Source organism: Numida meleagris, chromosome 3, assembly GCF_002078875.1.
Source record: "Numida meleagris isolate 19003 breed g44 Domestic line chromosome 3, NumMel1.0, whole genome shotgun sequence".
Taxonomy (NCBI): Eukaryota; Metazoa; Chordata; class Aves; order Galliformes; family Numididae; genus Numida; species Numida meleagris.
This window is the reverse complement of record NC_034411.1, coordinates 55,271,519-55,297,800: the sequence shown is the minus strand read 5'-3', so window position 1 is coordinate 55,297,800 and position 26,282 is coordinate 55,271,519. Positions and strand designations below refer to the sequence as shown.

The 26,282-nt window shown below is 44.6% G+C and overlaps 1 protein-coding gene across 6 annotated transcripts; it reads left to right on the top strand.

Annotated features, from left to right (window-relative positions):
- On the top strand, positions 153 to 26,072 carry MYB (MYB proto-oncogene, transcription factor). 6 transcript variants are annotated; one of them, XM_021393244.1, is made up of 16 exons: positions 153 to 306; positions 3,176 to 3,293; positions 4,909 to 4,980; positions 5,628 to 5,720; positions 6,126 to 6,346; positions 7,798 to 8,032; positions 8,807 to 8,887; positions 9,278 to 9,382; positions 10,693 to 10,950; positions 12,184 to 12,336; positions 13,868 to 14,010; positions 14,402 to 14,516; positions 14,603 to 14,728; positions 15,408 to 15,518; positions 16,076 to 16,183; positions 24,613 to 26,072. In XM_021393244.1, exons 1-16 carry the CDS (start codon positions 284 to 286, stop codon positions 24,727 to 24,729), a joined length of 2,079 nt encoding a protein of 692 aa, XP_021248919.1. In that variant the 5' UTR covers positions 153 to 283; the 3' UTR covers positions 24,730 to 26,072. The 6 variants fall into 6 exon arrangements, with proteins under 6 accessions (XP_021248919.1, XP_021248916.1, XP_021248918.1 ...); XM_021393241.1 differs by having other exon boundaries at positions 11,974 to 12,336; XM_021393242.1 differs by lacking the exon at positions 153 to 306 and adding an exon at positions 1,435 to 2,446 and having other exon boundaries at positions 11,974 to 12,336.

The following is a 26,282-nucleotide window of genomic DNA, read 5'->3' as shown; positions in this document are numbered from 1 at the left end:
CCCGCCCCGCGCCCCGCCGCCGCGGCACGGGGCCGCCGCTCGGCGCCTGCGCACTGCAGGGGCGCCAGATTTGGCGGGAGGGGGAGTGTCCAAAAGCCCTTTGTTTGATGGCATCTCTGTTTACAGAGTTTACTCTTTAATCTCAACCTGTTTCCTCCTCCTCCTCCCGCGGCTCCTCGGCACTTCGCTGCGCGGCGGCGGAGCGCCTGGGCGCAGCCCGGCAGCAGGGCGCGGCGGCGGGCGCGGGCTCCCCCGTCCTCCTCCCCCAGCGGCCGCCGCGAGGATGGCCCGGAGACCCCGGCACAGGTAACGGGGCTGGGGGTCCGCGCTGTCACACGGGGCGCGGGGCTGCGGGAGAAGAGCTCTCCCGGAGCGGGTCGGTAGCGCGGCCGCCCCCGTCGCACCTGAGCCGCCCCGGCCCCGCAGCGACCCTCGCCCCGAGGGGACGCACCGGCCGCCCCGCGCTGCTCCGCGCTCCGCGAGGACCGGGGCTCGCTGCCCGCCCGACCGGAGCCGCCCGCCGGGAGCTGTCGGGGCGGCGGGCAGCGCGTCCCGTCCCATTCATTCATTCAGCGCCGGCGGGCCGTGACGGCAGGTGGGCGGCGGGCGCGGGGCTGGACTCTCCCTTTTTCTTATTCTTTCCTTTTTCTTTTTTTTTTCGTTTCCCCACTTTATTTCGCAGCCGCTGCCTGTTCCCCGCGGGAGCGCGGCTCTGCCCCGCGGGTGCGGCTGCGCGCCGCGAGGTCGGGGTCTGCTCGCACACACGGCGGAGGGCGGCTGCGGGGTGCCCTCGGTGGAGCTGTCACCGCGCCGGGGTCGGGGCCGGACGGGACGGGACGGAACGGGGCGGGCGGCAGTAAGAGCCGCGTGGTCGCGTTCGCCGCCGCGCTGCCGGGCGGGCGCTCGGCGCGGGGTTGTTGTCTAATTAGCAGCGGACGGCGGGTCGGACACGTGGAGGCTTTTCTCTCTTTCTCTTTGCATCCTCCCCTCTCCCCTCCCCTCCCGCTGCGCTGTGACAGCGGAGCGAGGCGCGCTCCTGCCGCTCCGCGCCCGTCTGCCGGCCCCGTCCGGCGGCGCTCGGGGCCGTGCGGCCGCTCCCGAGGAGAAGGGGCTCGCGGCGTGGCGGCGGGCGCGGGGCGGCGGGCGGAGCGCGGGGTGCCGCTATGAATCACCCCGCCTGCCGCCGCCGGGCCGGGCGCCTCGCGGGCGCCTCCCGCAGGGACTCGGCCGCCGCCGGGAGCGGCTCTGCCGGCGGGAGCGGGGCGCGGGCTGCCGCCAACCCCGCGGGGCGCGGCGCGGAGCGGGAGCGGGCTGTGCCCGCGGGGCTGCTGCTGCCCGAATTCCTTCAATCGCGGTAGCGGCAGCAGCGAGTCATTTCCTCTCCACCCCCTTTTTTTTTTTTTTTTTTCCTTTCCCTTCTTTTCTCTCTTTTTCCCCCATTAGCCTGTTGCTCTAACAGAGAGCCCGGCGCTGCTCCGGCTCCAGCCTTCAGCCCCTGCCCCAGGGAAAGCTGTGGGGAAAGCTCCGAGTGTCCCGAGGGCGCGGGGCGCTCTCCGGCCGCCGGAGGACGCGGGGAGCGCACGGGGCTCTCCGTCAGCCGGGTCCCGCCGGGCCGCCCGCGCTGCCGAGAGTGCTCCGGGAGCAGCGCGGTGCGGGCGGGATGCGCTTCTTCTCTCTGTAAAACTCCTTTTGAAAACGCGACTTGGAGCCGGAGAGCTCCCTTTGCGCGCGGGCAGGCGCCCAGCTGTCCGTGCGTGGCGCTTCGGCAGTGAAAGAGCAGCGCCCGTGGCAGCTGAGCGACCGAGCTCTGCCCACCCCGGCTACCGACGGCGCCGTCGGTGCGTGACCCGGGTGCTGCGTGGCCGCCGCGGCACCGGGGCACACACGTGGGAGCAGGCGGTGGGGAGCGTCCCGCGTGGCGCGGCTTCCGTGGCACATGGCACGGGGCAGAAAGCAGGGCTGGAGGCTGAAGGCGCGATTAGCTCCGTGTGCTTGAAAGGGTGTGTGCTCAGCAGCCCGCGTTTGAGGTGTCTGCGTCTTTGCTGCAGCTTAATTTAAAACGTGGTCTCTCGAAAACAGGAAAACAGGATAAACAGTGCCTGGGAATTAGGGTGGATTAGTGGATTGCCTTATTACAAAATGACTTTATTTGAATGCCTTAGTCATCCCGTTACATCCCATAACGCCGTGCCATCAGATAGAGCACAGTTGTTCGTCTCATAACATAATGCTTTTTCTGCTCGAGCGCTGTGGGTTTCATCTCTGCTGAAGTGTCAGAAGTGCTGTTCTGTCACAGAAGTTGGAAATAAAATGTTTCCCGGCAGTAAGGCAGCTCTGGCTGCAAAGCTCTCCTGGTTTGCTGGGAGAGAAGGGCTGTTTGTGAGAGTGGTGAGAGCCCTTTTCACCTGTGGATAGCCTCTGGGGAAATCCCTTAGTCATGAAGGAGGTGAGTGGCAGAGTGTGTCAAAAACAATATGAGGTATTTAGAAATGGAGTAGAGGTAATAAAGCTTTGAGTTAGCAAAATAGGCAGCGCAAAGTGGCTCGATCCTTCATTGGTTGGTTGTGGGATACTCTGTGTGCTTGTCCACATTAACGCTACCTCTCACTGGCTTCGCTTCATCATAGAAACTTCTGCCTCCCCACACAGGGCCCATAAACATGGGCTCTAACAAGGTCATGATGGGTGAGCCTTTTGTATTCATATATCTCGTCTGGGAGCCATGCAGCTACCTGTCCTGTTGGCCATACCAAACCACTAACACTGTTCAGAACGCGTGGCATGAGTTAAAGATCGTGATCGTGCACTTGTGTAATGGACACAGCCTCCAGTTCTCTTTATTGTCCCAAACATTGTGTTTTAATTTGAATCTCCCATTGGCTGAAAGTTTGCCAAATGTGTAATTCACCACCGATCTAACAGTGTGAGCAGGTCCAAACATGCTCTGCAGCGAGGAGGCTGCCAGCCCTTTGCTTGTATCTGTGGATACCAAAAACAGCAGAACCAGTTCGGAATAGTAGAACAACAGAATGCAGAACAAAATCTTGTTGTGCAAGTTTTAAAACTTTTATCTGTGTAACCTTTGTAAAGATTGTAGTGTTTTCTGTGTGCTGTGTAATTAAGGAGCTCCAGTCCTCACGTTCCTCTCTGTGTCTCGCTGTGTTTCCTGCTGCAGCATATACAGCAGCGATGACGATGAAGAAGATGTTGAGATGTATGACCATGATTACGACGGCCTGCTTCCTAAGGCTGGGAAACGTCACCTAGGGAAAACCAGGTGGACCCGCGAAGAGGTAAATGCTGGTTTGGTCATCTCCTGCATGGGGGAAGTCAGAGGGAAAGCGTGGAACCACTCTTCCTAGAGCTGACTTCAATGGCAGCGCGGAGAATGAAGATGGATTTGACCCATTAGTTATGTGCAGCGTTTTACTTCGCTTTGAGGATCATTGGTTTCTTTTAAATAAACTCTATCAACACCATTTTTTAATGTCCACCACGGTCTGCCTTCCAGGTATTTCAGCTTCTGTAATCCTTGCTGGAGAAGCAGACTGAGAGTCACCTGTGGCAGCGCTGGGCACTTCCCGCTGCCTCTTTGTGTTTGAGAGCAGTTGCTATGTGCAAGCTGACGTGTGCTCTGTGTCCCACAGCAGCAAACAACTGTGGCAGAAACTGCTGCTGTCCTTTTGTGCCATTTGAAATTTGCACTTTAATTACTGCGTTGTGATCCTGAGTGGAAATAAATTAAAAGCTGGAAGGAAGAAACCCAGCAGTACCAAAAATGAGCATTCCAGATGTGTTTTGCTTCTGAAGGTCAGAATATGCCTTCATCACAGTACCCTTGTGCTGACTTTCCAGATAAACTCTGGTATCAGACTCCTTTGCCAGGTGGATGTCCCGTGGCCATTGAACTGGTTTGAGCTCATTGTGAAATGCATTAATACAGTTATTGAGTTATGTTTTGACTTTCTCCTCTCTGACAATGTATATTGATATATAAACAGAGGCAGGTCACCTTTTGCAAGCACTTTTTATTTTTTAAGCCACAACCTGCTGTTATGGCAGTGGCTGTGGTGGCGATGTGGCTGGGATGGCTGCGTGGCCTGGTGACCTCTTCCCTGTCACGTGGACCAGGAGCACCCTGGGAGGTACCAGTGGGGAAGGGAAGGATCATTGCCCCTCTCCTATCTCCTGGGGCAGTTCTTGCAAGTTCGCCTATCTTGATCTTTCCCAATACATGATATTGCTTTCTTTTGTCTCTGGGGTCTATATTTCTGGCCTTATCATTAAAAATTCTGGGCTAAGTTTCTTGCTGTTGCAAGCATGCAAAACTTCCTCACAGCCATCAGGAGCATTAATTTTATTGTGCATTCATTGTACGCGGACCGGCAATGAGCAAATTACTGGAACTCCCATTACTTGCAAGACATTCAAAGCTTAAGGCTGTGATTTCCAGAGGTCCCCAGACAGCTGGGTGCCTCAGTGTCATTGTTTGTTGCGATGCCTGGCATCAAAAACGTCCAAGTGCTCCTGTAAATCCAGTACCAGAGTAACAGTTACAGTGCTTGGAGCAGTAAAATGGGAATAAAATGGGAGCATAGAAAAAATCAGCCATTCTCCTACAGCACAGTAAAGAGCCTAGCAAAATCCATGAGAGAAGAAACACTTCCTGATCTGGGCAGTTAAAAATATGAGAAGACCACAAACCACCTACTCTTACTCTCAAGATACAACCCAACAAAAGTAATAGATACATACAGAGTTAGAAGGGGACAACCCTTTTGAGTGCCTTTCATTTGCATAGTAAGAGATTGCGATGTTAATTATGTTGTGGTTTTTTTTTGTTTTTTTGTTTTTGTTTTTTTTTGGTTTTTTTTTGTTTTTTTTTTGTTTTTTTTTTTAATGATTCAGGATGAGAAACTGAAGAAACTTGTGGAGCAGAATGGCACAGAAGACTGGAAAGTCATTGCCAATTTCCTTCCTGTAGGTGGACATTAGTTTCTGTTTCCAATTCTAGTTACATCTCTTTATCAGAGGTTTCCAAGTAAGGGAAAGGGGAGTGGTTTTCATAGTTACTTTTTTGCGGGAGATATAAAACCTCCACATCTGGAGACCTCAGAAGTTTGGTTAGGACACTGTGAAGTCCTTGCCTTAATTTTCCTTTCACTTCTCAGAGAGGGGTAGGAAATGTCAAACAGACTAAAATGGGGGGTAGGGAGTGTTGCATGATCAAAGGTCAATGTAACTTTGAAACAAAATGTCTTAGCACAGAGTAAAAAAGTAGCTGTGATGAATTTGAGGTAAGTGGTTTAGAAGAGAATTGTTTTGTGAGTGCTTCAGCTGCAGCAGAAATACTGCATGCAGAAGCACAACAGCAGTTGTGCCAGAGGATGAAGATTGAGGTTGTGTAGTTTGGGCAATACAGTCGTAACTGCAGAAACTGTAGAAATAATTCCACTGAGCAAACGATAGTCGGGCACCTTCTTCTCTGACCTATTATATTCTTCCCATTTTGCTTAATAATCATAGTTGGCAGTGAAATATGCTGGAGGCGCATAGATAAGAGAGTTATCGCTCTACATTCATCTTTTTCAAAGAATAATCTACTTGTGTATTTTATATTTCATTAGAATCGGACAGATGTTCAGTGCCAGCACCGGTGGCAGAAAGTATTAAACCCAGAACTCATCAAAGGTCCATGGACTAAAGAGGAGGATCAAAGGGTAATCAGTTTTCCTTTCCATCTAATTAATACCTTAATAACAGATTTCATGTTTTGGGGCAAAACTTCCAGAGAGTTGAGTGGTTTTAACTGTAACGTGGCCTGAGGCAGGACTGATCCTGCATTATCAATGATTAGTATTTCTAAGTTTTCTATGCAAACTATTTAATTTTGCTTTACAGCACTGTAATGTAGAAATGCAATCTAGAAATACCTTAACTATTATGAGATTTTTTTTCTTTTGGGTAAAAGTATAAATGGGAAAGAGGGAGCCTTAATTTTGTGTTAGTTTTTCTGTAGCAATTTTGAAAAAATGTCATTGAAAATACTTCTCCACTGCAGTAAAACTTTCGTTGATTCATTATGCATCATTAAATACAGGCAGTTTTTATGTCCTTCTTTGAAGGTAATAGAACTCGTGCAGAAGTACGGTCCAAAGCGCTGGTCAGTCATTGCTAAGCATTTGAAGGGAAGGATTGGAAAACAGTGCAGGGAGAGGTGGCACAACCATCTGAATCCAGAAGTGAAGAAAACCTCCTGGACAGAAGAAGAAGATAGAATTATTTACCAGGCACACAAGAGACTGGGAAACAGATGGGCAGAAATTGCAAAGTTGCTGCCTGGACGGTAATGACATCTGCCTTCAGCTCTTAAATAGGAAAAAAGGGAAAAGCTGTAGGTCTGAGAAGGCTTTTTCAACCTTTGCATTATAAATAGAAAATTTTGGAATCAAAACCTGGCAAACTAATGACATCAGTGTGCTTTTGTCTCAGTGGGGAACTGTGCTGTTTGGTCAGTACATGGAACAGTATGACATTTTTACATGCTTTTAATGTTTGCCATAGACAAAAAAGCAGTAAGAAGAGCAAGACTGTGTGAGTTTCTGAATGTATGTTCAGTAATTGACAAGATTTAAATTGATTTAACAGTGAAGGATCAGACTCTGCAAGTGGAACTTAGTTTACATTCAGCTCAGAGTGTACCTGCAAAGTGAAATCCAGTATGTTGGCTCAGAATGATTTAGGAGAAGGCTGCTTCTGCATTTGTCATTGCTCATGAATCATCCAGGCAATTTTGACCTATAATCCACATATAAATCCACATATAAAATTGGAGAAACTGACTTTCTCGGACTGCAATCCTGGAAATACTTGTCTCATTGAAAGCACATGCACAAGTTACCTATACTTTTAGACATTCCGAGTCTTACTCACTCTTTAGTAAAAGTGACTCAACGTAAAGTGTGTTGAGCAACTACTGTAAGCAAAGGAGGGTTTTCTGTTCCCATTTTTACTCCTGTTTCTGGCTGAAGCATCTTCAGTGCCTGAGATCATGATATCCTTTCAAGTGGGCATTCCATAAGCTGCTTTCACCTTCTAGAAGAAGGCAAGAAAGCTGTTACCACTTGGAAAGTTTCTCTGTAGCCTCCACACATCACAGATATTAATTTCAACAATATCTTGTGGTGGAGATTTTTTTCAAGCAGAGAGACTGCTGCTGACTACTCCTACAAATCTCACAGACTTGCTAAGTTTACTTTTTCCAGTTTGAACATCAGTTTTTCTGCAGCTAAGAACAACCACAACAGCGTTTACCGGGTTTGTGTGCTGAGCACGATGCTTTCATTGCCTAGGTGGCCAGCTGGAAAGTTGCTTGGAAGCTGGTCTTTTGAGAGCTGTGTTCCATAGCCTTTCTTTCCAGTAGTGAGGTACAATAAAACAGTTTGACTTGCAAAGATGGTGCTGGTAGTCTTGAGGGGAACTTCAGAGAAGTGTTGGGCTCACTGTCGCCTCACCTCATGGGCATGAGGTGAAGCTGAAAGTACTCCTTGCTTACACTTTAAGTACTTCAGGCTTAGAAGGTGCTTCAGACAGTATATAAACAACAGTAGCTCATTAGTCTTTTTCCCTCCCTTTTACAGTGAGCATCTTTCCTGAGAGGTCGAGAGTAGCATTTGTAAAGGTCAGGGCCAGGGGAAGGTCAGAGAACAGCTCAAGGTTCAAACAAATGCTAACAGCATCCTCCTGCCTGTTAGCCTCGCTTGTAACACCCCTCAGACGTACACATTTCTGTTGCAGGACTGATAACGCTATCAAGAACCACTGGAATTCCACCATGCGCCGGAAGGTCGAGCAGGAGGGCTACCTGCAGGAGTCCTCCAAAGCCAGTCTGCCCTCAGCAGCCACCGGCTTCCAGAAGAGCAGCCACCTGATGGCCTTTGCCCACAACCCGCCTGCGGGCCCACTCCCAGGGGCCGGCCAGGCCCCGCTGGGCAGCGACTACCCCTACTACCACATCTCTGAGCCACAAAACGTAAGCTCCTGAAGGCGCTTTTCAGTTTTGTTTCCCTTTGTGGGATGGGTGGGTGCAATTCAGCGGATTTCCAGCAAAGTGAAGGTTTTTTCCCATTCTTGGAGGACTGGTATGTGTTTGGTGTCAGGTGAGGACAGCTTTGACTTAAGCAGCAATGGGTATATGCGTGCTTCACGGGGACTGCTGGCATACAGGTAGAGTCAGGTTCGGCATTTTTAGCATCTTGTGACCACTGGAAATGTTTTGAGTGCTGTTCCTTATAGTGGTGAATACAGATGTGTTGAAAATGAGTTGAATCTGATTAATTCTGTGTTCTGTCTCAAAATCTTCCGTGTTCATTTTGGCCGTACTCTATGTACAGGCTGCCTGTCAGAACCGAGTAAACAGTAGTGTTTTAATCTGATTCCATGCCTATTAACAATTAATAATGAAACAGGCCTCTGCTTTAAATGCTTACAATGTAGTTTTAGTTTATAAAAAAATTGCATCTTTCGCTTTTTCACTTCAATTTAGAAATATCTCACAAATGCATCTGCAAATTACTCATTTTTCTCATTGGGAGGGATACATGCTTCATTTATAAATTTTCTTTCTCCCTCTGTAGTACTCACTGTCATATTCCAAAAGCTGCTCATTTTGCTTGTAAATGTTTTGGGGTTCTTCTTGATAACATTGAGCATGTAAAAGCAAATGTGTTTTTAAAGCCGATTCACGACATAGGCAGATAATATGCTAGAAATAATAACTGTTAGTCTCTTTTGCTTTTTGGCCTAGGTCCCTGGTCAGATCCCATATCCAGTAGCACTGCATGTAAATATTGTCAATGTTCCTCAGCCAGCTGCTGCAGCTATTCAGGTAGATAATTTGAACATCATTTCGAGAGTCAATTTGTTAAACTTTTGCTAAGTCAAAATGCAGACATCTTACCTTAAGGAACTGTTTTAGTGTAATATGTGTGAAAATGGGGAAGGTGGGGGAGTTCTGACCTGGCTAATAATTGCTTTTTCTGAAGTGAATTTAACACACAGTAGTTGTCTTCTGGCGTGATAGATTTTGCTTTCTCCATTTCAAATGTCTGAACTGAAATTCAGCAGGGACTTTGATAGTGGAAAACACGATTGACGTTTGTTTCATCTTTGAGTCTAATTTGGCTGTTATAACCACAGAACGGCAAGCCATAAGCATTTTAGTTGCTACATCCTATCAGACCTTTATCTTTTCTTTTCCCTTAACTCTTAATTTCAGAGACACTATAATGATGAAGACCCTGAGAAAGAAAAACGAATAAAGGAATTAGAGTTGCTACTAATGTCGACTGAGAATGAACTGAAAGGGCAGCAGGCATTACCAGTAAGATTGTCACTGTGTGCTTGGATGGAGGGATAGCAGCATTACCCCAGTGCTTGTCTTTTTAACTTTTTACTCCCCCTTTGCCTTTGATACTAATCAAGGCTCTATATTTCCGTTTTAAAAGGATGAAACATAGCACATGCATACTCCGTATCTGCTTTGTAAATTCTCTGATAAAAAATTCAATTTGCAGGTATTTTACTTTGCAAAGTGGGAGCAGGGCTGGGCTCTGTAACGTTACGTAATGTTGGAAACATGATGATTGTACTAAAATGAAAAATCCCACAGATCTTAAATCAATGGGATCTGCGTTTTTGAAAGTGTGCAATGGTTCATGTGATGAAAATGTAGTGCCTATACATTAGATTTTTCTTCTCTGTTGTATTCTTTTCTTCAGCTATGTTTTATACACTTTGTAAGCTTCAGACTTGGTGCATGTTTGACAGTTTTACTTCTCCAAATAATGGTAGCTCCTTCATAACTGCATGTGTGGGACAAATGCTGGCTATTACTGAATTCTTACGCTTTGTTGTATATGCTATTGGATGTTAATACGTGAAAACCCTCACTTAGTTACTTAACACCATCACCAAAGCCCAGAGTCCGCAAATCGTTTTGGAAGATAGGTGATAGCCAGCAGATTCTTTTTTTTTTTTTTTTTTGGGTAATATTTAAATTAATAGTAAAAACAACTGCATGCACGATACGTTAGTTTGGCCACTTTTTAACTTTAGTTAATGTTTTGCAATTTCTTCTGTTGCATGATCACACTGGAAAGAAACTTCTGTTAATTTGTTCTTCTGCTTTCCTAACCACGTTGATTTGACAGCCTCTTCATTGCATTGGTGTAAGCTGTAGCGTTAGACAGGGATAGAAGAAGAGAAGGAGATAAGCAAACAAAAGCAACTCTAACTCTAAACGCTTTAGCCTTCTACAGTGCTGAGCGCTCACTAGGGAAACCCTGCCGTTTCTTGCTTCTCACAGAAAATGACTTGCAGACACTTGTTGAACTTTCGGAGTAATGCAGTACAAATTGATAATCTATTAGTCATGATACACATTCATAATCCTGGAAGTGAATTATGAGGCAACTTTGGGATAACAAACACAATGCTGATATTACTTAAAACAAGATCTTGCACTGATGAAAGGAAACATCTTGACAATTGTTTCATAGGCATAAGTTTTTTAGATGATGATGCAACTACTTTTATCTTTCCTCCAGTGGCATCTGACGCCTTGTGCAATTTCATTGCTAAGTTCCTTCTGCCTTCCCCCCCCCTTTCCTTTTTTTTTGCTTCTTCCTTTAGACACAGAACCACACAGCAAACTACCCCGGCTGGCACAGCACCACAGTTGCTGACAATACCAGGACCAGTGGTGACAATGCACCTGTTTCCTGTTTGGGGGAACATCACCACTGTACTCCATCTCCGCCAGTGGATCATGGTTGCTTACCTGAGGAAAGTGCATCCCCTGCACGGTGCATGATTGTTCACCAGAGCAACATCCTGGATAATGTTAAGAATCTCTTAGAATTTGCAGAAACACTCCAGTTAATAGACTCCGTAAGTAGAACTGTTGCCTCAGGTGCATTTGTGTGTGGTCAAGGAGTAAGGGGAGAGGAACTGGGACCATCCTAAAAGTATTGTTGTTTTTTTTTCTGAGTAACTTCTAATTGCTACAAGATCCAAACCTTAGTTTCTGAAATAACAACACCTGGCTGCTTGTAAGTGAAGCCCCTGAGTGTGGAAGTGTTTGCTCTTTGCGCGTGTCTCCCTTTCCTGCTACATCTTGGTATGGGAGTGTGATTCTTAGCAAATGACACATTAGGAGTTTGAAACAACCTCTTACTATGTTGCATCTCCCTGAACTAAAAGCAGAGACACCATGGAAGATTTTAAATAATGAAACAATACTTTTTTAGATTGGAAGTGACACATGCTGTAGGTTTACATGTGGCTGATCATGTGTCTGCATCATTTTCTAAATTTTTTTGTTGTAGCATAAATTACTGCTTCCTAGAGCAAAAGGGGTTTGCCCTGGCAAATGTGAAGAACTGGAAACACCGATTTTAACTCCCAGGTAGCTGAGTGACACTGATGTGGCCTTTTTCCATTGTGATCTCCAGGGTATCGTGTGTAACAGGAGTGGTGCAGTGAAATACTGCTGGTGGCACTCTGCTTCAGTAGCCGAGGGTTCGGCTTCACGCAGTGCCACATCCCCTTCTGCATGTCCAGAGCAGTCGTGCTGGCTCAGAGGAGACCAATCTTGGTTGAGAGTCCAAGACACATTTTTTTTTTCTAATGGTTGTCTGTCTTTGTACTGCACAAAAAATGCTGGACAAGCCAGTAATAAGGACATCATTTGACTCACTGTTTCTTTAGGAGCTCTGTTGCCACCAATGCTGCTAGGGTGCTAGCTTGACATGCTTGACATATAGACCAAAAACACAAATAAGAGATCAGAGTACTCCAATAAACATGGTCAAGCAGAATTGAATTCGGAAAGGCTTTGTATCCTAGCGCTGCATTTTCATGAGGTGGCACTATATACTGTCTTATGGCTCTGTGCCTCCCACGTTGTTTCAGGATCCTTCATCGTGGGGTGATCTCAGCAGATTTGAATTCTTTGAAGACGCAGACATTCCAGCTAGCAAAGCTCCCTCAGGCAGAGCCGTGCAGCTGCAGCACAGAGGGGCCAGTGCTTGTAGATCTCTGGGACGCCCCATCTCAAACCTGAGCAAAACCATGTTGAGTCAGGGCCCTCCTGGCTCACCCAAGTCCTTGTCTGCCTCGCAGAGCAGCGCGGCTCCATGGGTCCTTCTTCGCAAAAGGAGAGGGCATGCCAGCCCCTTAGCCAGTGGCCCCAGTAGCACCTTGGGACTGGCTGACAGCAGCAGCTCAACTTCTAAGTGCTCCCCTGTCAAAAGCCTGCCCTTCTCTCCCTCTCAGGTAGATCAAGACTTCTGCACAGATGTTACTAATTCTCAAAAGTCGCTGCAGTGTTAACAATTTAGAAACTAATCCTTTGGAACAAATGACTAATTACCGTTGCACTTGTTGATTTCACTCCATGTTTGAATCTTCTCACTACTCCTAGTCCTGACCACTAAGTGTAGATCATCTGCAAGCTAACTGTTGATTTTCTTCTTTCAAATTCATCTGTGGAGCTTGGGTTTTTCTTTTCGATTTGGATTGTTTTTGTAGGGGATTGCGATTGCTTGCTCTGCTCACGCTGTTAACTCCTTCAGCTACTAGAGTTGTTTAACATTTCTGATCATTTGTAATACTTTCCATCACTGTCCACTTACAGTATGATTCATTGACCTAGAAAACCCCAAACTGCATTTAAATAGCATTCGGGTTGTGAGACAAACTGGCAACAACCAGAAAATTCTAATTGTGGGGCGGAGTGGAATAGGAACGAGGAGAAAATCAGCCTCTTACAATTGCCCGATGTGCACTTTGAAATTCCTGACCATTGTTGCTTTGTTTCACAGCTGTAGCACTATTTAAAAGTGTTTTGTTTTGGTTTGTCTGTTTCTGTTGTTTCTTCCTTGATTTGGCATTAGTCTTAAAAGTCAGAGAAATACTATTTCATGAGGGGTATCTATAAATTGCAGATAATGATCTCCCACCATATCTCCAGTTATGCGTTAGGTATTTTAATCATATATCACTTGTCCAGTAAAGTCCGTGTTTTCATACATACCAAATTTTTCTAATTTGGTACAAGTGAAGTCCAGCAGGTATCCTGGTGAATCGTTGTCCGAATGAAGGATACCACAACACTCTCAGATTTATAGATACTAGAAACAGAAGCCGTATATTTGGCTGCCAAGTAGAACTCATGGAAAAGCAATTTTCTGCGAACTGTTACCACCGCCTCCTTTTCAGTCAGCTGAAAGCACTCCACAAACCCATAATAGCCAGCGATTTTCATTTTATGCTGTGAATATGGAGCACTTTGTTTTGAGAGAGATGATAGGAAATTTATTTTCCTGTCTTATCTGCCTTATTTACTGCTTCAGAAGTATCTAGGTTCCCCTAATAACAATTTGTGGAATTGTGGACACCCCATTTCCAGTGGGTTTCTTCTTGAAACATCCCCTAGTCATTTTCACTTGATTCTTACCTCAGGCTCTTAATATTAATTACAATCTATTTTCAGAAAATTCAGATCAGATGTTTAAGTGATAGAGATGGTTTCTGTTTGGAATGGAGTGTCATCTTGTTTATGATTTCCCACTCCAGAAACATTACTCCTTGCTTCCTGAATGCTCCAACCAGACAGTTTGCAGAATATTGTTTTTCCATGTAGTCAGGTACTCCACATGCACCTACCCATATGTTAGGGACAAGAGAGTCACTTATGGCAATGAGAAGGAAATGATTTATTTTTCTTATGTTCAGTAAAGTCAACTTAAGAAGTCGGCATCACAATCTAGATGGGCCTGCTGATTTTTTCTTTTCCTGCCTACAGTTCTTAAACACGTCGTCCAATCACGAAAATCTGAACCTGGACAACCCTGCACTAACCTCCACACCAGTGTGTGGCCATAAGATGGCTGTTACCGCTCCATTCCACAGGGAACAGACTTTCAAAACTCAGAAGGAAAATCATGTGTAAGTTTTTTGTCACACTGTCTTGTCAGGTTCATGAGAGTCCATTTTTTTCAGGTTTTCACACAACCAAAGTTCTGGGTAACTGTGTGCTTCCTGCAGAGTTAGGTGCTAATGCATTCAGATTTTTCTTAGTTTGGAATAAAACTTCCACTTTGTAACTGCAGAGGAAGGTTATTACCATGCACATAGACTCACCATTTTTTTTTAAACAAAGCCATTCCGCATTATTCAAGTTAAATAGAGGTTCTTCCAGAAGAGCAGAATGGATTGTACGGTTGAAGGAAAATATTTGTCAAAATCACACCACAATGATTGCTTTTACGCGTGTGTTTTTGTAAGGAGTTAATATTTCCATCCATGTTCCTTTAAAGTTTTTCTCCTCTTTCTAAAGTTTCAGAACTCCTGCAATCAAGAGGTCGATATTAGAGAGCTCTCCAAGAACACCCACTCCATTCAAAAACGCACTTGCAGCTCAGGAAATCAAATATGGTCCTTTGAAGATGCTGGTAAGAAGGAAACAATGATAAAAGTTGCTTTGATGTTAGTGTAGAGGGATGTTCTGGGACTCGCGTGTAACGTTTCTTCCTTTCAGCCTCAAACTCCGACTCATCTTGTAGAAGATCTGCAGGACGTTATCAAGCAGGAGTCGGAGGAATCTGCAATAGTGGCAGGGCTACATGAAAGTGGACCCCCTTTGCTGAAGAAAATCAAACAAGAGGTAAATCGCAAACTTACCTGAGGCAATTTAATTCAGCCCTCTTTGCTGAGAAACTTAGACCAATACCTTTTCTATTAAAGAGCTGTGTCTGTTTTTCTTTCATGTGAGCCCCAAGATCTTACTGTCAGTTCTATATAGTGTACTAGGCATGTCTAATTCATCTCCCATTGATTTCCATAGAAGTCTTTCTGCTATTTTCAGCAGGGGTTTGCTTGGTCTGTTCTAATGCAGTTTTCATTTGAAACTTAAAAAGAAAAAAAATTAGATAGGAATTTGGATTGAATCTTTCTAATACTGGTGAAGACTATAGAAGAACCCCACAGGGACCGAGCTACATGGAGTGACTTAGAAACCTGAACATTTGGGGATGTTGCATTATATTACTTTGTCACTAAAATTCTAAAAATACATATATCCTCAGTCCTTTTTAGAGGATTAAACTCTTGAATACTGACAGAACACTGAGTGTAAGTATTCAAAGTTATATTAGGGGATTTTTTTGAGAGCATTGAACATCATTTTCAACAAAGAGCGAGGTTGTGGTAAAAGAAAGTACTGTAAATGTGCGTTATGCACAGCTGTGAAGAATATTTGTTCAATTTGTTAAACAACTGACAGATTGATCTCCCTCTGGTCAGTTAGATGTTGGGTTTTATCATGGTGCCTTTCCTGCTTTCAGGTGGAGTCTCCTACAGATAAAACTGGAAATTTTTTTTGCTCAAATCACTGGGAAGGGGAAAACCTGAACACTCAGCTCTTTACACATGCAGCTACCGTGGAAGATGTGCCAGTAAGTGCAAGTTTTCACACCGCCAAATGATTGTTTTGTTTTACATCTGTTAAGTTTTTAAAAGCAAGAGAGATTTTTTTTTTATGTTTGACCTTCCTCACAGGTAGGCGTTATTCATTACTTCTGTATTGTTTTCCTGTATTAAACACATAATAATCAAAATCCTGCTCTTAATTAGGTTGCTGTGATGCCTATAGAAGGCAGCTGAAGTTGCAGTCACAGCCCTTAGTCTTTGCAAAGAGCGTGCGCTTGGAGAACAACTGCACCTGTGTATAGAAATGACTGGGCCACAGAGTTAAAACTGTCAAAAGAAAGAGGGGCTCTGCTTTGTTTTGTGCAGAGGAGGCCTGGCTTATGCATGGGTCTGTACCTCACCAAGGTTGTTCCATTCCAAGTGCTGTTTCTTCTGCACTTGGGAGTTTAAGGCTGAGCGCTGTGTTTGTGGCAGTGCCCAGCATTGCTTGCTTCACAGTCAGACTGTGTTTGCTTTTAATACATTCAAATTTAGGTTGGTTTCTTAAGGACCTGAAAACATTTTTTTTTCTTTCTTTGTTCAGAATCTTCTTACCAGCTCAATTTTAAAGATGCCAGCGTCAGAAGAGGAGGGCAGTTTTCACAAAACATTTCCTGTACCTAGGAACCGGCAGCTAGCTAGCCCTCTGCAGGTAACAAAACATGCACTTTACATATATGTATGTTGATAGTATAGCATTGGTCAGAGCTTGTCAGCTGGCCTGGGTTGGGAGGATGGACCTAGGCAGCCCAGCTGTGCCAGCACAGGTGCAGCCAGCACTCCTGGCCAGTTGCAGCCCAACACTGTGCTGCCATGATGTGGGGCTGGGGCCTGTCCCCAGGTTCCAGCTCCGCTGGCCCACCAGAGGTAGAGATGTGAGTGATCATCTGCAAGGGCTTCCTTAGCGCTCCTTGTACATCCTAGGGCCTCTCAGCTGAGTTAAATGTGTGACTGTTTTAATGTCAGCCTGGATTTTGGGTAGCTATGGTTGTTCCAGGTGTAACAACAAATGTATAAACTTACTATACTTTCAAACATGTACATTGCAATTCCGTTGGGCCTGATCCAAAGCCCACCAAAGTCCTTAACAGCCTTTTTGTCAATTTTTGTGGGCTTTCGATTGGGCCCTCACACATCTTTCAGAGAACAAAACGCAGTGTAGATAGTGATTATCTTTCCTCCACAACCTTTGTTTCTGAGGTAGGTGAATAAGTGATTTTTTTATCCCTTCTCCACATGGTTGGGCTGGGAGAAAGTTATTCTCCAGAGTGAGTCATGTTGGAAAGGAAACTATAACTTCACTCGTGGTTCCTGATTTTCAGACAGTCCACATGGCTAATACTTTCTTTTCCTCTTTCTCTCCAGAATTTACATAAGGGGTTATTTTCAATAAAAAAGAACGAACAAAACATGGTTTGGATTAAGCATGGCTAGCCTGGCATTATAAAATAAGCTACTAAAATATCACACACACAGCCCTATTTTTACTTTTCAAACATCAATAGTATATGCTCTCCTTGCTACCCAGGCTCAGAGGCAGTCATCTGGGTACTGAACCGGAACCATCTCATGGTGGAGCAGCCCAGGGCTCCCACTTCGAGGACGCATTTGAGGGCACACCTGAGGAGCCGTACCCTGGGCTCCTTTGTAAGGTTAGGGCAAAATGTTGAGGTAGCCAACATTTTGGTAGTGGCATGGGTTGTCTTGTTACAGGGTGGTTGCCTGTGCTCTGCCTGTAATAAAAATGTGGCATCTGAGTTGCATGTAAAGTAGGATCTTTTGATCTTCAGCATAACAGTGTTATGTTTCCTGCTATCTAAAAATAATTTCTTAACAGGCTGCTATAAATGAAAGAACTTGTTTAACCTTCTATCCTAACTCATGCTGATTTTGGTCAGGAAGTTTACACAAGTCAGGTTGTGGGCTGTTCTGGATCCCATTCTTTACTCCTTGGTCAGGAAAAGCCTTTAGTTTTGCATCTTAAAAGTCAGATATTCTTATTGTTTGGATAAAGAGGACTTTTCCTTGAGTAGGAACTGAGTTAAGAAGAACTTCCCAGCTCATCTCAGTGCTTAAAAAGTGTTGAACCAAATGACAAAGCCGTAGTAAAAAGCCCCAAAATGAATACTTAGTTTCAGCTTCTTGGTGTACCAATATGAAGGTAAAGTAATCCTCCTTGCCAGTGAAGAAAGATTGAGCATTTCAGCTGAAATGTATGTAAAGAAAAATGAGGCTAGAGGTGACTGTGCCTGTGGCATGGACTGTTTTTTTGGAATGAAACACAGGCATTTTTTAACAGTGCTGTTTCATGTGTCCTTCACTGTGTTGCCTGTGCTGGACTTAGTGCCATGGCTAGGAGGGAGCATCTGCTTCCTGTGAAGTAAGGCTTGCTTTGTCTCACATCAGAGGGGTATTTGGTGCTGTACAGTGCTGAAAGGAGCCACAGTCTGGGTCTGATGCATGCCAGAAGGGATATACTGCTGCCCCTAATGCTTTTCTCCATCTACCTGTAGTGAGGACACGGCCTGTCTAAAGGGTGAAAAGCAGTCGAAAATGCTGGCATTTGTACTTGATTTTTGACTTGTAGCATTTTGCACGTGATCAGATATTAGCACGCTATTGTTCTACGCTTTCTAGTTCATAATTTGTTGTGTTGCCCACATACACATAGGCATTCACACACACGGACACAAACAAATATTGGACTAAATCCATTGATTCCACACAGGTAGAAATGTAACACTGGAGAACTCTTCAGAGTGAAATATAATTGTGTCTGTGTATGTTTACACTGCTTTGTGTAGTGTTTTTTACACTTTGTTCCTAAAATTCCATTTTGTCTTAAATTTAAACTTATGTAAGAGGGAAGTAGTACGTTTATAAGTCTACAGTATTTTTCTTTGCTTTAGTAACTTGCACTGAATGTACTTAAAGAAAAAGACACTTGTCTGGCCACAAACTCACCAAAGAGTTTGGTTAGTTGCAAACATTCATAGCAAATTCTGAAGGATGTTTTTGACTGCATTGGGATGCACAGCTGGTCATGCACAACTTGGTAAATAGTTGCTGATGAATGTATCATGATTCACCATCAGCTTGGGAGGAACAGGATGTCACAGCGTTTGCCATGCAAGGACAGGTAGCTGGATATAACCACACTGGGAATAGGGTGCTATCAGTGTTGCACTAGTGCAAGAGGAGAAAAACTGTAGAGAAACTTGGGCTTCAGTCTCGTTTGTTCCCTTCTCCATAAAATGCTGGATGTAATAGCGACTGTATGTAGGGATTTGCTGGTAAAGTATGAAGATTCAGCCAGCACTTTTGTCCTGCATGGCTAATCTTGTGGTTGTGCATGGGATGTTCTCTTACTGGCAGGATCAGGAGATGTCTTGCTGTCCCAGTGTGTTGCCTTAGGGTGGAATTGGTCTTTCAGTGCATTGCATGAGGCCCAAATACTTTTGCTTTATATTGGTGGAGTTAGCTACAACCAGTATCCTACATTTTTGTCCCTCAAACAATACTCAGTCTCACTGCAGGGAGATCTTGGATTCACTGGAAACTTCTTCAAGGGTTAAAATTTTGAGATAACGTCTGAAGCCCTTATTGAGGCAGACTGAAGATCTGTGCTGAGTTTTGCTTGAATTGCACCAAATAAGAGGTTACATAAAAACGATGTTCCTGGCTGTTCCCATCTAAAAGTTAGGTTTTATTTCACATTATGTTCCGTAGCCACTGACACAAGTACATAATACAAACTATCCTAACATAGACATTTTAACAGTTAGAAAAGTGGGCTAAATCATAGGCCATCCACCTAACCCTGCAGGCTATCAAAAGACACCATGAAATGGAACCTTTTAAGAAAATAGCGCTGCTTTGATATCTTCTTCCCCCACTAACAAAGGAAACAACACAGGGTAAAAGAACTGCAAGCTAAAGAGAATGTTCTTAAACCCATAGCTCCTGTCACTTTCCATTTTTTAACCACAGACTGACACGTTTCAGCTCGAATTTCCTGACTTTCAGCGGTTTATGTAACCCTTTTCTTTAAAGAATAAGTTTAAAGGATTTTAAAAGTTACTTGGTTAACCTTTTCGTGATCGTGAGCTGTCATTAACCTTATTTTTCTCAATTAAAAAAGAAACGTGGAATTTCATTTGCACCTTGCTGTAAGACAGTGCTTACAGGCAAGGCAGCACGCCCTCCTGCATCAGCAGACTTCAGGAGGAGCCTTTCTCTGACTCTTCTCTGTGCCTCCTCTGGGGCAAGAAGGTCTCAAAGTCTTATTCCCTTCTTTGGTTAATCAAGGGGAAAGGGGCAAACATGCTGCGCTCATGTCCAGGGAGTTTTAAGATTTGCACAGCAAGGAGAAGTAGCCCCAAGGTTCTCCCCCATGTGAGGGTGTCATCCTTTCTCTCATGTTCTGTGCAAACGATGTGCTTTGCATAGGTGGGAGAAGCAAAGGGTGGTTGGGAAGTATAGGTCAGCCACTGCGTGTTTTCCTGCCAGAGCAGCAGAATTTAGGCTGTGAACAGCTCAGGAGGTGTAGCTGCCCACAGCAGGTGATGATCTCTCAGCTTTGAGAAGCTACAGAGCTGTTGCAGAAGATGGACCGCTTGGCTATCAGCCTTTTGCAACAACGTGTTGTGATCGGTGAATAAAATAAAATTACTTAAGGTCACAATTAGAAAGGTGCTGAATATCCTAATGTGAGTTGCAGGTTCTCCAACTGTTTCCATATCTCTCCCATTAATCTTAGAAAGCTCATACATCTTGAGTAGGGGTTTTTGTCTGATTAAGGGCTTCAGAGTTAAGCTCTTGAAAGCGCCACCAAATAGGTCTGATAGCACCGATATCAGGCTTATAATAAAAGCTGGAGAGCTGAGCCATCCTATTCTCACACATGTAGCAAGCTGTAATTCTGAAAATGGACAGAAACAACAGTATTTAGGAAAAGACTGTCCCATGCCCTAGAGGAGCAGGAATAGTGCTTTGCCTTCACACATAGAGTAGAGGACTAGACTAACAACTAGAGTAGTTATCCTCATTGAATAGAAAACCAAATTGTCCTACATGATATCTTACCACACTGCAAGGAAAATGCTTTGTTTCGAGCTTTGGCATTGATCATTTCACTGCAAAGGAAAGAATTCTACATTTCTGTTTGAAGGCATCTTTTCTGTGGCATGTGCTGCAGATTATCCGGCAAGAAGGCCAGCTTTTTGCAATAGGGGAAAAGGCTGAGATACCTGCTGGTAGTCTGAACTTTCTAGATGTTGAAAACATTTTGGCTATTTTAGTTGAAGTTCAAAGAGCACCTTTCCATGGGGTTTTCTTTCCTTACAGTTCTGTTTTCTCTAGATGGTCCAAGTTTTTATTTAAAGTGCTTTAACTGGATATCCCAGTTAAACAGTCTGTGTACTGCTCACATCTGCCCAAGGGCAGCTGAAGGCACCTTGCAGGATAAGTGAGGTAGTCCCGCTGCCAGGAGAAGGATGTGCTGCTGGAGGATTACTGAGGTTAAAAAAAATGAAGCAGTGAGAATGACACAGCTGGAATTGACTGGGGGTCTGTGTCATTATGCTGTGGGAACTCACAGTAGTGTAGCTGCGTCTTCACGAGTCTCAGCTGTAGCTTAAAAAGTTGCTGTGCACGGAAGAGAGAAATGCAGCTATGGAAACACTGGCGGAGAAGGCTTAAATTCTTTTAATTAACAGCAAAGTTAAGAGTAGTGTCCTGCTCTTTGAGCCAATGAAAGACATATATGGGATGAATCATACCACAGAAGTCTTGTTCTTTCCCCACTGGCTAAGCATTTTGTTGCCAAAAGGAACACCCCACTCTTAGATGGCTGAATTAAAGTGGAATTAATCCACTGAATCAATGAAAGCATGCCCATCAGTGTCAGTGGGTTTTGGGTCAAGCCTTTTGGCTTCTAATTACAAAGCTTTTGCGTTTCATCCATTGATTTGCAGAGTGATAGGGGAGACACAATGAGCATTTTCCACCAGGAATGTTTTGATTTTGTTTCTGTGCTGTTTTCCCACATGCCCCGAGGTTTTTTGCCCGGGTCTCCGCTCTTTTGGTAAGTCCTGGAAATGCTGCTGTCTGCAGGGCACTGGCGCTTTCCAGTAGCAGAGCCCTGTCAATACTCACTGAGATGCTGGCATGGAAGGAAGCCTCCAGTTTTGCTTTTCCTTTTTGCTAAGCGATCCATTAGCTGTGGGTGTTCAGCCCCAGCACCATGCTGTGGATCAGTCATGGGACCCACCGCTCCCTGCCAAGAATGGCAGTCAAATCTCTCGCCTTCAGATGACTTTCACACGTGCCTCCAGTCCCGCGCTGCAGGGCTGGCAAGGCAAGGCATTGTGCTTTGTTATGTGCTCACAGCTCGGAGCCAAGGTTTCAGATGGGAAAAGTTTATTAAAAATACCTACTGTAAATGTTACCCGAATTCCCCAGGGTAAAATTGAAATACGCCGCTATAGTGAATACACTACTTTGGGTCAAATTCTGTATTCATCTGTATTCGCCAAGCTCTCACCATCTTCAGTAAGAGCGCAACGCAAATTGTAAATTTACTTTGTAAATTGTCCCAAGAGGGGGAAAAAAAAAAAAGTGTAATGTATTTCTGGGAAAATAATAGCAAGGTCAAAATTCAGTAGGGTGGACCGTCCTGCACTGTCTCTCCGGCAGAGCCTGAGTAAGCAGTTTGGGGCAGGCGTGTGCTGGGGACCTGGCTGCACCCTGCTCCCCCAGGGCACAGGGACAGCTGGCTCCGAGGGGAGGGCAGGGGGCTGCAGCCCGCGCGGCGTCTGCTACGCCTCTGGCACAGGCTGAGCGAGGAGCAGGCTTCAGGTGGAAGGAGTGACGTGCAGCAGCCTGCTGAGATGTGCGAGATACGGGATGCGGATTTTGTTTTTTTTCTTTTCTAAACACGCGGCTGTTAATACAAAGAGCTCAGTGTAGGTACTAACAATGAAATGTAATTAATGAAATCGGGACACTACTTGCCTGAAGTTACTTCCATTTTTTAAAAACTGACATGCAGTGATGGATGGGCTTTCCCTTATGTATTTACAGTTACCTAGGGTTCTGCTGCTCTAACTTCTCTCGATCGGTGCTTTGAAGCTTTGAAAGGTCACAGGGAAACAACAAATGGACACATATTTCTCTCCCTCAAAATGATGGATATTTTGGAGCTAACGATTTCTATTGGGACGGACAAACCAAACCTGACTTCTAAGCAAAACCGATGGCATTGCACCAACCATTAGTATGCCTCTAAAATAGTAGGGGAAAGTATTTGCAGGTGCCCAAGTCCCACTGAGCATCAACAGGAGGCTGCAGGTTGCCAGCTGATGTAGGCAACTTTGAAAAAGCCACCTTGGGAGCTGTTTAACCAAAGCATAAAAGGGGCTGTGGCATGTCACATGCAAAAAGTGTGTCACACCTGCTTTTGGCTGCAGTGTGCGCCCGAGTCTCACAGCACAAGGTGCACAGCCCGCCCAGGCTGAACCACTCTAGAAGGAGGCAATTGCATGTTTGTTCGCTTCACAGATGCTGGTTTCCCACAAAAAGCTGCAGAAGCTAATGACTTGAGGCTGGACCTTGTTCTCCTTTACACAGAGAACTCCTACTGAAACTGGGCAGGAGTTTTGCCTGCAAAAAGGCATCAGCAGCAGAGACAACATTTGGAACTTGTATACAGAGAAGTGAGAGCTATGTCTGGGGAACCCCAGAGGACTAACCTGCTTGTCCCCATCGTGGTCACACTGCTTACTTATTCACTGCTTTTGACCCTTTTAGGCTGCAAGCCTTCCAGAGCAGGGAACCTCGGTCCCTGATTAGGGCCTGTTATGAAATTTATCTGCATTTCCTATGCTGCCTTCTGACTGTACATGAGCCTTGGATAACACTTTACAATCCAAAGAGCATTCTTCAAGAGGATAGTTTAAGGATCCTCTTGTACAGTTAGCAACTAGAAGGAGCAGCATAAAGAGCCATGGGCATCCTGGGGCGCTTCTGCTCTTAGCAGCCAATATGCAGTTCAGTAAGTACACTTCGCTTGGTGTCCTAAGTGTTGGGAAGGCTTTGGCCATCTCGTTGAGTGATGTAGGTCTTGACCTGAAGTGATGAATTTTGTTGAAAGCAGAGGAAAGCAGGGAAGGGTTTCTCCTGATTTGTGTTTCTTGGTGGACCTTGGGCTTAGACCTTCTTAATCTTGAGGTGTCCTGTGAGCCCCTTGCTGGCAGGCAGCTTACATGAGAGAGGTTGTGTGCATTTTTGGATTTTAGGGTGTTCATTCGGCTGTCTGTGTCTAATAATCTGGTTTTTATTTAGGGTTTAGTGAATATCTCAGTGCGGAAAAACAAATGAACTGAGTAATTGAAAGAGTTGAAGCACAAAAACAATGCACGTATATGTGTGTGTGTGTAATACTGGTAAGTTCCAGGAGCTTTGAAATTTCATTACTGTTTATAGCTCAGGGCAATGAGAAACATCTCCTGTGTGTAGGGGGTAAATAAACACACTGCACACAGCCTTCTGTGCAGATATGTTTATCTCAGCTTCACATTATACTAAATGGTGTCTCTAACCTCCATAAATACCACAAGAAGCAAAATGGCTTTTTTGATAATTAAAGTGCTGCTTCTGCCAAGGGTCCCCCCACATCTCCTCTCTTGCCAGAGGAGCTCTGCTCACGGGCACGTGCTAATTGCTGCATGCAGGTGAAAGCAGCTTCAGGCGCAGAGCTGTTTGCTTGCTGAGCTTGGGCCGTTAGGGTCCTAAATATGGACTTTGAGAGAATGAACTGTGAGTAGGAACTTGAGAGTCATTGAATCCTGGCTCTGCTGGTGTGCTCTTCTGTGGGTGGTCTGGTTGCCCACCCCTGTGGTCACAAGCTGAGAAGCAGGGCTGGAGTTTTATTCCTCTTGTGTTGAGGTGTCACTTTCTTTGGAGTGGTCACAACACCCCACCGCAGGCTTGCTCAACCCCTAATGGCAGGTTTGGAGCTGAGGGCCCACAAACAAATGACTTGACATTCACCCCAAATCTTTCTGCTTGTTTCCAACAAAGCATCTGAACAACGCTTGGGAGTCGGCGTCTTGTGGGAAGACCGAGGACCAGATGGCCTTGACTGACCAGGCGCGCAAGTACATGGCCGCATTCCCAACCCGGACTCTGGTGATGTGAAAGGGCCGACGGACTTCTCCGGAGAAGCATTATGGTTGTCAAACACTCCTCGTTCGCTGGGAAGTCCCTGTTCCTCTGCACGAGGGCTTTTCGTGAATGGGAGACGAGCCTATCTTTGTTGTGGTACAACAGTTGGGAGAGCACGAAGTGCATTTAGTCACTGAGCATATATATTCTTGTTGGATTTCACCCAACTTAAGAGAATTTTTTTTTTTTTGAGTGAATGAACGATACTTGCCTAAATTATTAGGTACTAAGTTTTAATCAGTAATTAACGATCTTAAGTGCAGACTTACAATACAGGCAATTTTTTTGTACTTTCTAAGATCAAGCAGACATGATACACCAGTATTGTTATTTCAGTGATGTGCTATCCAGGGGTGGGGTTTTCTTTGTTTCTTTTTTATTTTTTTTTAAATAACAGAGCAGGTACTCAAACAGATGTATTTTAAATCACTGAACAAAATGCATTGGTGTAAAATACTGAAGTAAAAAAGCATTACTACACACGCTAGTCTGTGCAAAGGGGGAAAACTGATCCAGTTCATGAATGCTCAGACGTCCATGCTTCTTGAAATACTCTTTTCATTCTGTTTATGGTTCTAGACCATTATACGTTGTGTGTTCCTGTTGGGGGGGTTTAATTAGCTTGCTTTAAAAAAATATTACTGTATGAAACATAGATTTATAAGAAAAATTATATTTTTATTCAGTAATTTAATTTTGTAAATTCCAAATGAATACTGTGTTTTGCTGCTAAAGACCTTAGCGTGTAGACATGCTGCTAGTGTAAAAGGAGCAGTAGAGCTTTATATGGAAAGAAAAGAAATGTTGATGTTAGCTAATTGACTATGCACTAGCATTTCAGACTTTTTTATTTTAATTTTTTTTACATCATTTACATTTTTTCCCTTTTTTTTATAAGCAATATTTTTGAACACTGTTCCTGGGAGATTTTTTTTTTTTTAATTGTCTCAATGTGTGGTTTTGTTTCACATTGGTTTGTAACAGTATGTATTGCACCTTCATATGTTTGGGAGAACACTGTCTTGTTCGTGTTGTCTGTTTCGTTCCATGTCTAGCTAATTGTTCCCTACCTTGGGTCTTATGTACTGAATCAGGTTCTTAGAAATACATGGTTCTTTGTACTGCCATACCAAATCTTTATCAATATGGCAAAACACTGATTTTATTTTTTTTAATTGTCCTTTTTTTTTTTTTTATAACAGCCTTTGAATTTGCTGCCTTAATAGCATTTGGTGCAGCTTCATCTGCACTTAATTTTTTTTATACGACAATGTACTGCCTTGTAGATAAATAAAGTGTGTTCTTTTTTACTTAAACCCATATAGTCTCCTAATCTTGTTTGTCTTTAGTGTTTAGGCAGTGTTGTTCTAGGCAACAATCTAGCCGAGAAGGTTTTTTTCCACCACACTTAGATAAGTAAGGAATAGAGTGTTGCGCACACCATAGGTAGCCTCAACATTCTCAGTTGTTGAAAAGCTGGAGAAGCACAGCAAAAAACAGCCTTTAGGACGTTGTGGGCTCAGGGC